The following is a 14,552-nucleotide window of genomic DNA, read 5'->3' on the forward strand; positions in this document are numbered from 1 at the left end:
CTACAATCTGTGATAGATGCTTACAAAACAAGTGAGTTTTAAAACACAGTTTATTTAACAGTGCGTGCGCAGAAATTACACATGAGAAAACAAACAAACAAAAACCCACACAGAAAAATCGGAAATCCCTTTTTGGCACCCCTAGTACGCATGCTTTACATGACGCTAAAGTTAGGGTTCATGTACTCATGTAACCACATACATGAAGTATCTATAACAATGTGACCACTGTTTCACCTTTTTTCTTGACAAATAACTTTGGAAGGTCAAAAAACATATCAGGCTTACATTATTTTATATCTTACATACCTTATTTTGAAACCACACAGCAATTTCCGGAAATTTTTCTATTTGCGCACACGCACACGCACGCAGGGTCGCTGAAAGTTTGCGCCCTTGCACCGCCTTGTTATTTTAAACTCGCTAACATTTCATCAATGATTCACTCTGTGGAGTCCTGCCCACGTCCCCTCATGACGTGTGAAAAGCAGATGCGCTGACCTGAGATCAGCCTCAAGCTGCCACTGTGACTGCGCTCTGTTTGGAGTCCTGTCAGTGTGAAGCGCGCGGAGCACGGATCACCTCATCCTTCACACAGGTGAGCTGATCATTTCTGACCTATTCTGCGTGATTTATTCCTCGGGTCATTTTCTATATCCGGGGTAATAATAACAGGTGCACAGATAGTGTGGAGCGTCACTGTGGTGTTTGTCATTATTGCACAGGTCTGCTTGTAAAACTTGCTAACAACCTCAGCCTGCTGGATATTTAGACTCGTCCATATGTGATCTGTGTGATCGATCAGGGTTACTGATGATACTGTACTGATAGCCCCGTTAGGAAGTCTCTACATGTTGTCTTTAGTCCCAACTCTCACTCAGATCACTGACTTGTAGCTGAGCTTTTCCCTTCTTTAAAGGAAAGTCACAGTTTTCTAAGAAGGCTCTGTAATAGGTTTTTATACTTGTATGATTCAGTTTTCTATCCAGCTTTTAGTTTTGCGAACACGAGTCTTTCTGTGAGTTAGTTTCTGGTTTGCTCTGAGGATTCATCTCTGAACAGAGTTGTAGTTTTGCTGAGTGTAGCTTTAGTGGCAGATTAAGAGGTTATCATAACTGTCAATGTGCGTCATTTTAACCTCCTGTCACGTCCTTACCAAATGTGTCATTATTAAATAATGCATTAAGTTCGCTGTTATAGCCAAACTGCAGTCTATTTATTCACTTTTTTTGGGTTACATTTAAATGAACAATAGAGTGCTTTCTTCATATCAATCTTAATGTGGAAACACACTCTTAAAGTTCAAATTTGGCAAATTGGACACTTTTTAACAGCTAAAATTTTGAGCTGGATGTGGATCAGGCCAATTGGAAAACTTTTGGGTCGAACTCCGGCTCGTCCACTCTGCATGTCGAAGTGTTCGAGTGCGTTGTTAGTAAAAGCACCGTGTGAATGTGTGTGATCAAGTTTAAAGACTTGTGGTAAGAAGCTTTTTTTAGTGCTCAAACTGACTAGAAAGGCATTATGTAAGTGACAGTCTGTGTCTATGAGAGTTCTTCATTAGTTGTAGATTATTTAATGTAGCATAAAATTGTTATTTTTTGGGTGTGAAACTGCACGGATTCGGTTACTAACTGGCCTTAAAATATTATTATATACAAACTACAATAAATGCATCTGCACAAATGTAATGTGACATTCAGCACCTCATTTGCCTATAAATAGATAAACAGGCCTAGGGTTCCTAGGAAAAGCATGACCTCAGATCAATGGGACTTTTGTTTTATGTGTGTGTGTTTAGATGGATGTGCTTGTGTGTGTGTGTGTGAGTGAGAGAGATCTTGGTCATCCCACATGTTTTGACAGATATGAAAAAAGACACAACAATATTTAGCATATAAACATGTTCACCGACACACTACACACACACACACACACACACACACACACACACACACACACACACACACACACACACACCAATGCACACAGGGTCATGTTTCCATCACTTTAGAGGACATCGCACCGACTTTCAATAACTTTCTGAAAACTTGCCATAACCTCTAGTTTACGAAACATAACCCTCGCCCTAATGTTAAGAGTAAAATTTACAGATTTTATTTTTGCGTCTCCTAACACTGTAAAAATGTGTTCCCTTCATAACATTAGTAATGCAAGCACACACACAGACACACACTACACAAACACGAGGCCCATCACGGTCTTTCTGTTGTTCCAGCATCCTCTTCAGTACAAACCAGAACTACCAGCTCCTCTTGATCCTCAGGCTGTCGTCACATGAGGTGAGTTAACACCTGCGCAGGTTACGGAGGTTAGATGACCACGTTCCTCTGAGTCAGAGCAGATGAGGAGATTTTTTTTACCTATAAATATTGAATATGTTTTACCCCTACAAAAGCTGCTGAGCCCACTGAATGTGAATATTTCTCCTCTCCTAGCAGGTCTGTCAAACACTGATGGGAGTGGAGTATAGTAACCATGGCACACTGTAATGTGAGTGTAATTTTATTATGATGCTTTTATTTTACTCTGTTGGGTGAAAGGGAAACGCGCCTGCAGTCCAGTCCTGCTTTGTTTAGCAGATGTCTAATGAGTGAACTGACATCGACATCTGGAGTGTCTTTGGCTTTCATGTCGCGTCGTATTTGATCAGGTCACACTGAATCAATATTTTAGAGATTCAGCATATGATCTCTAGCAGTGCCATTCGTTTGATGTGATCACTTAGGACGAGACAAATCTATGTATTTGTTGTGTTGTTCTTAACCTTTGATGGGTTTCCCTGTTTAAATGAGGCAAACCTCACGTATGTCTTTTCCTCTGGTTCTGGATTTTTAATTTCCAGAGTAGATTTTCACAAAATCCTAATCCACATAATTTAAATCTGAATAGATCAGACTTGAATAGACTGCTATTTAAAAGAACGCAAGACCCAAGTGTCAATCTTCCTCTTTACTATAACCTTCGGCTGCTCCCTTTACCGCAGTCTCACCCCATCCCTAGCATTCTCCCCTGTCTCACCAACCCTCTGCATATCCTTCCTCAATGCACGCATGAGCCTCCTCTGTGGTCTTCCTCTTTTCCTCCTGCTCGTCAGCTCCACTTAATCCTTAATCTGATATACCCACTATCCCTCCTATGCACATGTCCAGAGTCAGCCTTGCCTCTCTAACTTTGTTTTCACACCACTGAACCTGAGCTTTCCTTCTGATCTACTCATTGTTAATTCTGTCCAGGGGTCCACAAGCCACAGTACTCCCAGTGCTGGTCCCAAGCCTGGGTAACTGGGGAGGGTTGCATCAGGAAGGGCATGAAATCTTGACCAGATCAAACACACGGCTTACAGAGAATTATATTTTCTCTTCTTTACTAAATGGTGGTGCATAATGTTGAACATATCTTGATACTTTTACATTTTTCTGGTATTTCAGTGTTCATATACAAAGTCATCAAAAAGGTCTGAAAATTGTAGTGTCTGGGCTTAAGATCAGCTCCGTTACGAGTCTGATCATAATGCTTTGGATGTAGTTCTGTCTGACCATTTTTGTGTCTTCTTTGATGGTCACCCCAGTCCACCAAGCCACATTCAAAACTATTAGAAAGAGGAATTTCAATGAAAACACTAGTACTTTATTACCTATCTATATTATTGCTAATATATATTGTAATATATCTATATCACTAAAGCACTTCTGGATGGATGCAAACTGCATTTCGTTGCCCTGTACCTGTGCATGTGCAATGACAATAAAGTTGAATTCTATTCTAATTCTATTCTTTATTTATGCAAACCATTGGTATGATGTAATAGTGCAATAGCAGAGTCTGTGGATGACCAGCTCAAGCAGTAACTCTAATATTCTCAGGGTTCTTGACAACATTGCACCTGTCAAGGTTAACACTGTTTCTGGTAAACAGAAAGCACTGTGGAAAAATGTTATAATGGTAGCAGATCAAAAGAGAAACTACAAGAAAACTGAGCAGAAGCAGTCTTCAGACTGACAATGACATTTTTAATCAGTGTCTGTATCTACATCTTTGAGTTAATCCTACTTTACTAACATTATTAATGAAAACACCTGAAATACTCAGACTCTGTTTGCTGCTGTAGACAAACTAACAAGCCCTCCAGCACTGCCACTTCAAGAGTTTGTCTCAACCAAAAAGTGCAATAAGTTTTTTCAAGAACAAAATTCATATCAAAGAAAATATGTATTATACTCAATAATTAGCAGTCATTTAACGATGTCTGGCAGCACAGTGGTTAGCGCTGTTGCCTCACTGCAAGAAGGACTATGGGTTTGAATCCAGCATCTCTGTGTGGAGTGTTGCACGTTCTCCTTGTGTCTGTGTGGGTTCTCTTCAATTACTCCAGCTTCCTCCCACAGTCCAAAGACATGCAGTGAGTGGGGGTTAGGTTAAGTGGTAAAAAATCTACCCGTAGGTGTGACTATGAGTGTGAGCGGTCGTCTATCTCTCTGTGTTAGCCCTGCGACAGACTAGCAACCTGTCGAGGGTGTACCCCGCCTCTCAACCTGAGTTGGATAAGCGGAAGAATTTGGATGGATTACAAAACTTTTTTGTAATAACTGCTCTCTAGATACATCCCACAAGTTTCCTTAAAATACGTGCAGCTTTGCTCCTGAGCTCCTGAAAATTGTAAATTGCCCACACCTATTTTCAGCTCCCTGAACTGGCTTCCAGTAACATATAGAACTGAATTACAAGTATTACTGGTTGTTTATAAATCATTAAAAGGCTCGGGGCCCTAAATACATATCTGAGATGTTTAATGGATACAAACCCAGTAAATCCGGTCAGCTAGTGCAGTGCACAGATCTTAAACTAAGCAGGATGAGCATTAGGCACCATAGCAGTTAAATGCACAGCTGCTATGGTGCTTAATGCCACAACCAGCTAGCCCTGGAGCTCAGATCTTTTTTTTTTTTTTTTTTGAAAGATGCTAAAAACAGCTTTATTCATGATTGCTTTTAACCAGCAGGTAGCTGTGCCAACATTGTGTTTGCTGTTTTTATTTTTAGTATTACTACTGGGATCATTTCGGCCTTTTCTTCTCTTCGTTTCATCTTTTTGATTTTAATTTGATCTTCTAAAGTTCTTTGAATGGCTCTGGTGTTTCAAAGCTGCTAGACATGACCTTACCTTGTCGAGGTTTTACTGCGAACTCCTTAGTTTCTCTATTTTTCATTCGATAATCGAATACATCGTGACATGTATCCTTTTCCTGCTGCTGAAGCCTATTTATAAATCAATTGAATCAATCTTTTTTTTTTTTCAGCTGCGGACACCACCTTCCTCTCCTCAAGATGATGTTAACCTGGGACCTTCAGCAAACCCAAAGTCAGTAACTCACTAACCAGCATGTAGCTCCGCCTCCCCATTTACTTTCTTAATGTCAGATCGAAGCACCTCAAACAGAAACTTTAATTATCTACAGTCTGTATTTTATTAAGGAGGTGTTGCTGTATGAGGAGAAACTCTTACCAGCATTATATCCACGATTTATATCCTGTTAGTAATAAAGTATCTCAGAAGTTATTATGTAATTTTAATACATTACCTTCTTGTTTCAGTGCCAGGCCCACTGACTTTGACTTCTTGGCTGTCATTGGCAAAGGGACCTTTGGAAAGGTAACACTGAAACAATTACTTATTTATAGATCCATCTTTCTGCTGTTTAATACATCTCCTGGCTTTTTTTCCTCTCGGTCATTTCCTTGTTCTACCTCCTTCAGTTCACTGAAGGAGGTGCAGCGGCTGCAGCGGCTCCTCGAGTAAATTTTTTCCTTTTTTATTAATAAATAACAAATCCAGTTGAAGGTATTAATGGTATTAATGCAAATGAATAAGGGTTTTACTGTGCTGACCTTGTGAGACAAGTGAGAGGGCGTTAGAAAGAAGGAGAGAGACTACATAGCGTGCGGTTGCTGACATTGCAGCGGGGGTCAGTGAGAGTCTACCTGCTGACTACTGTCTAATCGAAATGTGCTCCTTTCTTCATGAATCATTAACTGTACAATCCACTGAGGTGTCTTTCGGTCTCCTGAGCGTCGTCCAGTGGAACGTAATAAATATGGACATTCAACTCCTAAAGATCTTAAAAAATAGGCGTTTTTGTGGCTTCGTGTCCACCTCAGGCCTTTTTGCTCTTTGTGTCAACAAACTTATCAGATTTCTCGGTATTATCTGGTTCCACAGACGACATATCTGTGCTGCGTGCGCTACTTTCATGTAATATCCTGAAAGCAGAATGCTGAGATGGTGGTGCAGACTGTTTGCTAAACAAGGCACTAACAAGTGAACCTCCATACAGGTCCTGCTTGCCAAGCATAAAGCCGACAGCAAATTCTACGCTGTCAAAGTCCTGCAGAAGAAAATCATCCTGAAGAAAAAAGAGGTGGGCTCTGCTGTCACTGTGTTAATGTGTTTTAAAGGTCCAGTAATCCGCGTTTAGTTGAAATGCATTTTGGAATTGTGTCAGGATAAGGAGGTGACGATGGAAAATAACTGTCCAAGGGTTCCCTCGGTGATAGTGAGGATCTTTGATAGTTGTTAGAGTTTTTACCTAGCAACAGGGTCTCAGGCTTATCTAATCTACAGCTCTGTACAAAGAACAGATTTTATTGCCTCCAGAAAAAAAAGCCAGGCCAGGTGTTTGTTAGACAGCATAATTGCTGATTAGACAAACTGATTGTTATTACTGACCATGCTCGCTGGCAACCTTCTTTCTCAGTCATCCCTTTTCACCCATCAAGTGTGAAGATTTTGTCATAAAGTGACATTAAATGAAAAAAAATAATGTAATAAAATAAGCTTTTCATAGTGTGAAAGATAACTTGCACATCGCTGTTTTAATTACTTTAAAAAGGGGTTCAAATAATGTTTAATGAGTAATTAAAAAAAAAAGTACACATATTTCAACTGATTTCAGTTAGCAGCATGAAAAGAAGTCATTGATGTGCTTCTTTTGGTCCAGAAGCATGTGAGCGCAGTAACTCCAGGGCAAAAAACAATCACATTATTCATGCTTTTTTTTAGTATCTACATCATCACATTGGATTTTAATTTGGACTATCAAAATGTGATTAAAGTGCAAACTCTCGGGTTTTCAAAACCTTTACATTAACTGTTTATGAATTACAGCCATTTTTTTATATAAATTACACAGGATGTGTGTTAAACATGTTTCCTTTATTTTCCTTTTTCCTTTGTATTATTTATGCATCATCACTGCAAATATATTCTGTGAATTATAAACAATATTTATTTATGTTCGTACGTGCATTTCAAATTTTATAGTGAAATAAAATGATTTAAGGCCTTTTTGTCAAAAAACATGGAGCAGAAAAGCAAAAAAACTAAACAAAAAAACTTAAAAAAGCAAAAAACTGAACTTCCCAGAACTTATTTTTCTCCTTTTCCCTCTTTAGCAAAAGAACATCATGGCAGAGAGAAACGTGCTGCTGAAGAGCCTCAAACACCCGTTTCTGGTTCGGCTTCACTACTCGTTTCAGACTGTAGAGAAGCTCTACTTTGTCCTGGACTATGTAAATGGTGGAGAGGTACATGCGCTAACATAAATCGTTTCCACTTACATAGTTCATTAGACTTTGTCAGAAAGTGGCTTGGAGCGTGTTGAATATCAGAGTTTTCAGAGATTTCTTTTTAAAAAAGTACCTGGATCTTTTTTTTTAAATAAAAATGTTTTGAGTTGTCTCTTAAATGAGCTGAATTTAACATTAAAGATTGTAGACTGTAGCTTCATGGTTTGTTGGACTGTCTCAATTAAAGGTGCTAAGTTAAAAAGCAATGACATTAGATGCTCTCTGTAATAAATAAGGTCACTGTCAACAAGACCGATGCCTTGCAGCCCGTATATTCCAAAATCTGTTCAGTACACTCATGACACAAACTGTTTCCACTTGTACAGGATATATTAGTAACTTCCTGGGTGACAGGAAGCAATTAGATTTATTTGTTTACTGTAACAAGCATCATCAGTGTACGAAATACTGCTGTCATCACAAACAATCTACCTCGAGCTTATTTTTGTTCTCTTTTGTGTAACTGCTACAAACTCGCTTTTTTCTTGCTAAAAAAGTAAAGATTAGACAAAGTGCAGTACAACAGATGATTTCCACAAGCTTTCAATTCTTGCTAGTTTTATAGTGTTATCATAGTCAGCCTACAGGTACAAGAGTGAACCTTCCCGTCACTGAAACAAAAGCCCACAGATTAGAAAATGTCTTATCTAAAATCTTAACATATTTCCGTCTACTGATCAGAGGGTTTTTATTTCACCTATTGTGCAAATTTGTCCACATTTGTAATGATGAAGCCTAAACTGAAACTGGTATGAGACATAGTTGATGTCATGTTGTTGTTTTCCTCTTGTTTGCTGTTGCAGCACTCAAAAAGCAAAGCAAGTCAAAACCTTTTTTATACCGAGCTTTTTCCTGAGACTTTGGAAGTGTCTCATCTCTCAATACATTGAAAATTTTTAATATAATTTTATTTTCTTCTTTCCGCCCGTCTTTCTCTTTGGGTAGTTGTTCTTCCACTTGCAGAGAGAGCGGTGTTTCTCAGAACCCAGAGCGAGATTCTACACGGCTGAGGTAGCAAGCGCCATCGGCTACCTTCACTCTCTCAACATTGTTTACAGGTTAAAGAGACGCTCGAACGTTTATTGAAACCTATCATTTATCAAAAATTGAAAATACAAAGTAATAATATGTTTTTGCACTGACGGTCTGATTTGTTCTTGTTCATTGTAGAGATCTGAAGCCAGAAAATATACTTTTAGACTGTCAGGTGAGTCAGGATCAGCCCATTTGCTTTAACACTTTAAAGGGGAAAAAGGCTTTATTTGTGTTTGCCACTCACTGTTTTGTGTGCGCAGGGCCATGTGGTGCTGACAGATTTTGGGCTGTGCAAGGAGGGTGTGGAGCCGGAGGCAACCACCTCGACTTTCTGTGGCACTCCAGAAGTGAGTAAAAAACTTTTTCAGTAACCGTTTATGAAGCATATTTTAAATTCACATTCACTGGCCACTTTATTAGTTACACATTGCTATTGTTGGGCTAGACACCTTTTTCTGCCCTCAGAACTGGCTTAAATCTCCATAGCATGCATTCAACATGGTGCTGGAAACATTACTTACATTGCTTGGTCTTTTTTTATATTTAATTTTTTGGCCTTTTTCAGCTTTATTTGATAGACACAGTGAAGAAAAGACAGGAAAGCAGAGGCACAGAAAGAGGGGGGGGGGGCATGCGGCAAAGGGCCGCGGGTCGGATACGGGCCAGTCGCTCTCAGCCGCGTGGCTGTGATGTGGTCGCCTGCTCAACACACTGAGCTAAACCTGCACCCTGACTTTGGTCTTTATTGACATGACTTGATCACATAGCTGCTGCTGATCTGTCGGCTGCACATCCATGATCCATGAATCTTCTTGTTCCACCACATCCCAAAAGCGCTCTACTGGTCTGATATCTGGTGTCTGTGGAGGCCATTTGAATAGAGTGAACTCATTGTCATGTTCAAGAAACCAGTTTGAGATTATTTGAACTCTGACACATGCCTCACTATTTTGTTGGAAGCAGCCATCAGAAGATGACTACAGACGTGGTCATAAAGGGATGGACGTGGTGGGCAGCAATCCTCAGGCAGGCTGTGCTATTTAAACGATGCTCAGTTGCTACTAAGGTGTGCAAGGTGTGCCAGTAAAATATCCCCCACACCATTATACCACCAACAGCCTGAACCACTGATACAAGGCAGGATGGATTCATGTTTTCATGTTGTTTACAATCCAAATCAATTTGTCGCAAAAAAAAAAGGTTTTTCTGTGTAGGCTCAGTTTTACTAACAGGAGCAGGACCTGGTGGGTGTGGTCTTCGGCTACTGTAACCCATCAGCTTGAATGTGTTGTGTGTTCAGAGATGCTCTTTTGCGTAATTTGCTTGTAACAAGCGGTTATTGGACTCACCGTAGCCTTCCTCTGACCTCCAGCATCAACACAGCATTTTCACCCAGAGAGCTGCAGCTCATTGGATGTTTTGCATGAAAATCCCAGCAGATCAGCAGTTTCTGAAAGATCAGCCTGTCTGGCACCAACAACCATGTCAAGCCATTTAAATCACCTTTCTTCCCCATTCTGGTGCTCTGTTTGAATGTGAGCAGGTCATGTGGACCATATCTACATGCCTAAAGGCAAAGAGTTACTGGTGGGCTGATAAGATCTTTCCATTAGCAAACAGTTGAACAGGTGGACCAGATAAAGAAGATTGCATTATATAAACACAAGCATGCAGACTATGGGTGAACAATAGTTTGTAGGAAGCAAATGTTCCCTGATAACCCAAAGTTTGGATCGTTTCATTTTTTTTTCTCTATCATGTGTCTAAAGTATTTGGCGCCAGAGATTCTTCGTAAGGAACCGTATGACAGGACAGTGGACTGGTGGTGTCTGGGAGCCGTGCTGTATGAGATGCTCTTCAGCCTGGTATGCGTATTTGTTTAGGGTTTATGGATTATGAGTTTTGGCAGTACTGTACTGTTGTTAATTTTTTACCAAGAAGTAGTCTTCCGCAAAAGTAAGACACATTATTTTGGTGGTACTCACAGAAAAAAGTAGTTAAAAGTTAAAACCATCCTCCTATATGTGGATCCAAATTTGACCTCAGTTTTTAGTAGACCTTGTCGTAAAAGGTCAAAGAAAGGTTTTGGACAAGGTGTGTTTTGTTAAACATCTTAAAGACACAGACTGATTGAATTTTGAGTTACATTTTATGAGGAATTCTTTTCCCTTTGTCATTTACTGGGCACGCAGCCATGATGACTTCCTGGTAGAAACTGCTAACATTTTTTTTCTCGTTTCCCTTAAAAAAGAAACCGAGGATAACTTGATATGTTACATATGAATGATATTTATTGCATCCCTTCTGTTCAGCCTCCTTTCTACAGCCGTGATATTGGTGAAATGTACGATGGGATCCTTCACAAGCCGCTGATGCTGCCTCCGGGAAAGTCTGAGGCCGCCTGCTCTCTGCTGATGGGTCTTCTGCAGAAAGACCAGCACAGACGCCTGGGAGCCATCGCAGACTTTGTAAGTCTTTCGGTCTTTGCTCCATATTAAAACAGATGCTTTCCCAGACAGGATATAAGCCTAGTCTTAGAATAGGGATAACTGCAATAAATGTTGGCGCAAATAAAAGCTGGGTGTAGTCTTTATTTAAGAGTTTTGGATTTCTTTTAAAGAGAGCTCCACACCCAAGCCCTCTGATAACATTTACCTTGCATGTAGCAGCTATTGGCGTTGTTCTACATGATTCACTATATGTGTGATTTTGTTTTTATGAAAGGCATGAAAAAGTTAAGCATGTGAAGTTTTTTCTTTCTTTTATTTATAGTTAGAAATAAAGAACCACACTTTTTTCACTCCGATCAACTGGGACGACCTTTACCACAAGAGAATCACCCCTCCTTACAACCCTAATGTGGTGAGTTGCCGCTCCGCCTGCTCGTGTCTTTTCTGTGTGCCTGCCTCGTCATATGTGACTTTATTAACCACTTATCTCCACCTTAGCTGGTGTTCTGTTTTCTTTCTACTCACCACAAATGTTTCAGAGCGATCAGCCAGTAAAACCCTCTCAGATCTGTCCCTGAATCTCTTTATCCCATCTTATGTTATTATCTAGCTAAAGATTAATGCAAGGAAATCCCTCTGACCTTTTGCACTCTTAGTCATTATGTTGTTGAAACTCTTTTACTTGTTGCAAAGACTGGTGTGGCTTTGCTTCTCAATCACTTTACATATGAAATAGAAATGTATTATACTTTATATCTTTAATGAAAATAAGAATCATTTATTGTGCTTCTAGGCTTTTTCAGTATATTGATGTCAACGAGTAAGCTGATCTGAATTTACTCACATGCATCATTTAATCGATTACTATTTAAACTTGGTTTTAACACCAGCTTTCAGAAGTTTCTCTAGATCAGTGTTCACTAGTTAGACTTAAGTTAGACAAATGGGCCTGTGCATCGCTGTATATTAGTTTCACATTTAGGACACCTTGTCATGCGTTGTATATAATGCATATAATAGCAGTCATCCTTATTTACGCTTAAAATTGTTTCATCTTTCAGAGGGGCCCAGCTGACACTCAACATATTGATCCTGAGTTCACCAGAGAAATGGTTCCTAACTCAGTGAGTCAGACCCCAGAGTTCAATCCCAGCACCAGCTCCAGCAACGCCTTTAATGGGTTCTCCTTTGTCGGCACCGAGGACAGCTTTCTGTGACATCCGGACAGATGAATCGCAGCTAACTGTTTAAATGATTTTTTAGCGCAGAAATCTTGTTCATTATTTTTAAAAGTTTTCTCACAAAGATAAGTGTTCCTCATGTAACACAGCAGGAATCCCACATGACATTGGTCATGTTTGACCGCTGCAGTGAAGCGAGTATGTAGCAGAAAGGGCAAGTCTGCAATGGAGACACTGTTCGAAATAAGTTCAAGTTCGAAATATGTAAAACGTCTTGTTTGGGGGGGGTCCCGTGTTTAGGATATACACGAACAAGTTATGCAGTTGGAGTGTCCTTAAAATGTAACAAGAAGTGCCTTTATTTCAGTTATTTGTAGAGAAATGAAGAACACACGAGGCCAGATAAAGACAAAACTTATTTTTCTTTGTATTTTTTTTAAAGGCTTTAGCATATTGTACCTGCACAAAACACCATCTTTGTGTGTCTATATCAAGACTTAGCATTGTTGCTCACTGATCCTGTTTTTATAGAAAGTAGATCCTGATGAACATGTTTTTTTAAATTTAGCAACGGATAATAATCATGGAGTCCAGCACTGAGTTAAAACAGGGAATAATAAAAAAAAGAAAGAAAAAATACTACAAGAAGAAATTCATATATTTTTTAAAAAAAAAACCTTTCTTACTCTTAACAGGTTAGGTAGTAACAATTCTAGTGCAGTGTTTTGCTTTTTAACATCAGTTATCAGTGCACACTTGGCATGTTTTCTTCATTTGTTTTTATCTTTTTGTCACACGGTGCTACTGATGATTCTATGCAGCATGTTTCTCCTTAAAGACCAAAAAAAGGATTAAAAAAAATCTTTGACCAAAGAAGGAGAAAAAAATGTTGAAAAGTAATACGAGCCGTGCTACTCGCAGTGATAAAACAGTGAAGGTGGCATAGCTGGGTGCGAAACACTGGCTACTAGTTATTGCAGCGGTGATCATAGCTGCAAATGTACTAAATGTCCACACTGATTTGCTAATGATGCACTGATACAGTACCTTTGACTAACTTCAGTCAGTCAGTCAGCTATGGCTCTGTGTGCACGATATAGTCGTTTATTATGAGGATTATACAGTAGTCATGATCAAAGTATTCATTTGTTCTTTTGTCTGTAGATATAAGTTTAGCTTCACTGGTTTATATAACAGGTTAAAAAAGTTGCCATGTCTTTGTGGAAATACGGTATCGAGTACTGTAAATATACAGCAGCAGCTTTGCAGCAGGATTATTACAGTACTACTGTGATTATATCAGTGTAAACTGTGAAGTGCCTCTCTGACTTGGCTGTGAAGTTGGTGATGGCAGTTGTAGGTGATACAGTTAAAAATGTACAGTTAATAACATGTCCTTGCATTCTGTTTTTATAATTCTATTCATATACGCCTGAAGTCTTGTTTGTGTATGTATTCTGGTTTCTGAACATAGCACGCTGATATTTACCTCCTTAAAAACTTGTTAATCTTGTTCAATATTTCATCTTAACAAATGGTGTATCACATGCTTTACTGTGAAACCAAATACACTCATGTACCCGCATTATTTCTGGAGTGACAGCTGTCATTTTTCCCTCTAAATCTACAAATGGTCTATTGCTCTTAGGGGTCAAATTCTGGTCAGACCTTTAAAGTTGTAAAGCTGTGTGCCGAGCTGCCGCTCACCATCAGATCTTGTAAACACAGGAACTGCTGGGTCACGCTGCCAGCAGCGGCGCCATACATGACTGAAACCAACATTAGCAAAAATCCACCTATGCGTGTTAATAACTCAAATATTTGCCAAAATATTTACATGTTCTTTTGCTTGCATCGTTTAACGTGACCGAACTATGTTTTTGATCATTCACTTCAGTCGTCGACCAGCATGTAAAAATGTCAAGCTCTTCCTGGTGGTGACCTGTGACAGGGTTTATCTACTAAAGATTGAATCAGAGGTTAACGTGGGATTGAAGACTTTAAAAAAAGGTCAAAAGTAGAACAGACCTGTATAACAAATGAGGGATTCAGTGGACCAGAGTCTGTGATGCAATCAATCAGCAGTCATGGTCACCCCCCCTTTAAAGCAACAGTTTCCTTACTGTAAGACAGTGATAGCTTCTTGTGCTGAATTTATGTTTTGGTGCAACTATGTGTCAACAAAGCGTATTCATCAATAAAGAGATCCTAAAGGCAACCTCTAAATCCAGAAGCAGAAA

General features: G+C 39.4%; 1 protein-coding gene across 2 annotated transcripts; it reads left to right on the forward strand.

Moving 5' to 3' along the window:
• Window positions 1–446: 446 nt before the first annotated feature.
• On the forward strand, window positions 447–13,900 carry sgk2a (serum/glucocorticoid regulated kinase 2a). Of its 2 annotated transcripts, none has more exons than XM_040047517.1 (14): window positions 447–598; window positions 2,240–2,303; window positions 2,463–2,514; window positions 5,321–5,382; window positions 5,616–5,673; window positions 6,356–6,439; window positions 7,473–7,604; window positions 8,592–8,704; window positions 8,817–8,853; window positions 8,942–9,028; window positions 10,451–10,546; window positions 10,994–11,149; window positions 11,454–11,543; window positions 12,193–13,900. In XM_040047517.1, the coding sequence occupies exons 3-14, from the start codon at window positions 2,500–2,502 to the stop codon at window positions 12,346–12,348; spliced, it is 1,086 nt and encodes a 361-aa protein (XP_039903451.1). In that variant the 5' UTR covers window positions 447–598; window positions 2,240–2,303; window positions 2,463–2,499; the 3' UTR covers window positions 12,349–13,900. The 2 variants fall into 2 exon arrangements, with proteins under 2 accessions (XP_039903451.1, XP_039903449.1); XM_040047515.1 differs by having other exon boundaries at window positions 448–598; window positions 2,460–2,514.
• Window positions 13,901–14,552: the final 652 nt, after the last annotated feature.

The sequence above is a fragment of the Simochromis diagramma genome, unplaced genomic scaffold (genome assembly GCF_900408965.1).
Source record: "Simochromis diagramma unplaced genomic scaffold, fSimDia1.1 OVJJ01000387.1, whole genome shotgun sequence".
NCBI lineage: Eukaryota > Metazoa > Chordata > Actinopteri > Cichliformes > Cichlidae > Simochromis > Simochromis diagramma.

Coding starts and splice junctions, on each gene's coding strand:
- sgk2a (XM_040047517.1), top strand. Junction 7,605..8,591: donor ACTATGTAAATGGTGGAGAG/GTACATGCGCTA, acceptor CTCTTTGGGTAG/TTGTTCTTCCACTTGCAGAG. Junction 8,705..8,816: donor TCTCTCAACATTGTTTACAG/GTTAAAGAGACG, acceptor TGTTCATTGTAG/AGATCTGAAGCCAGAAAATA.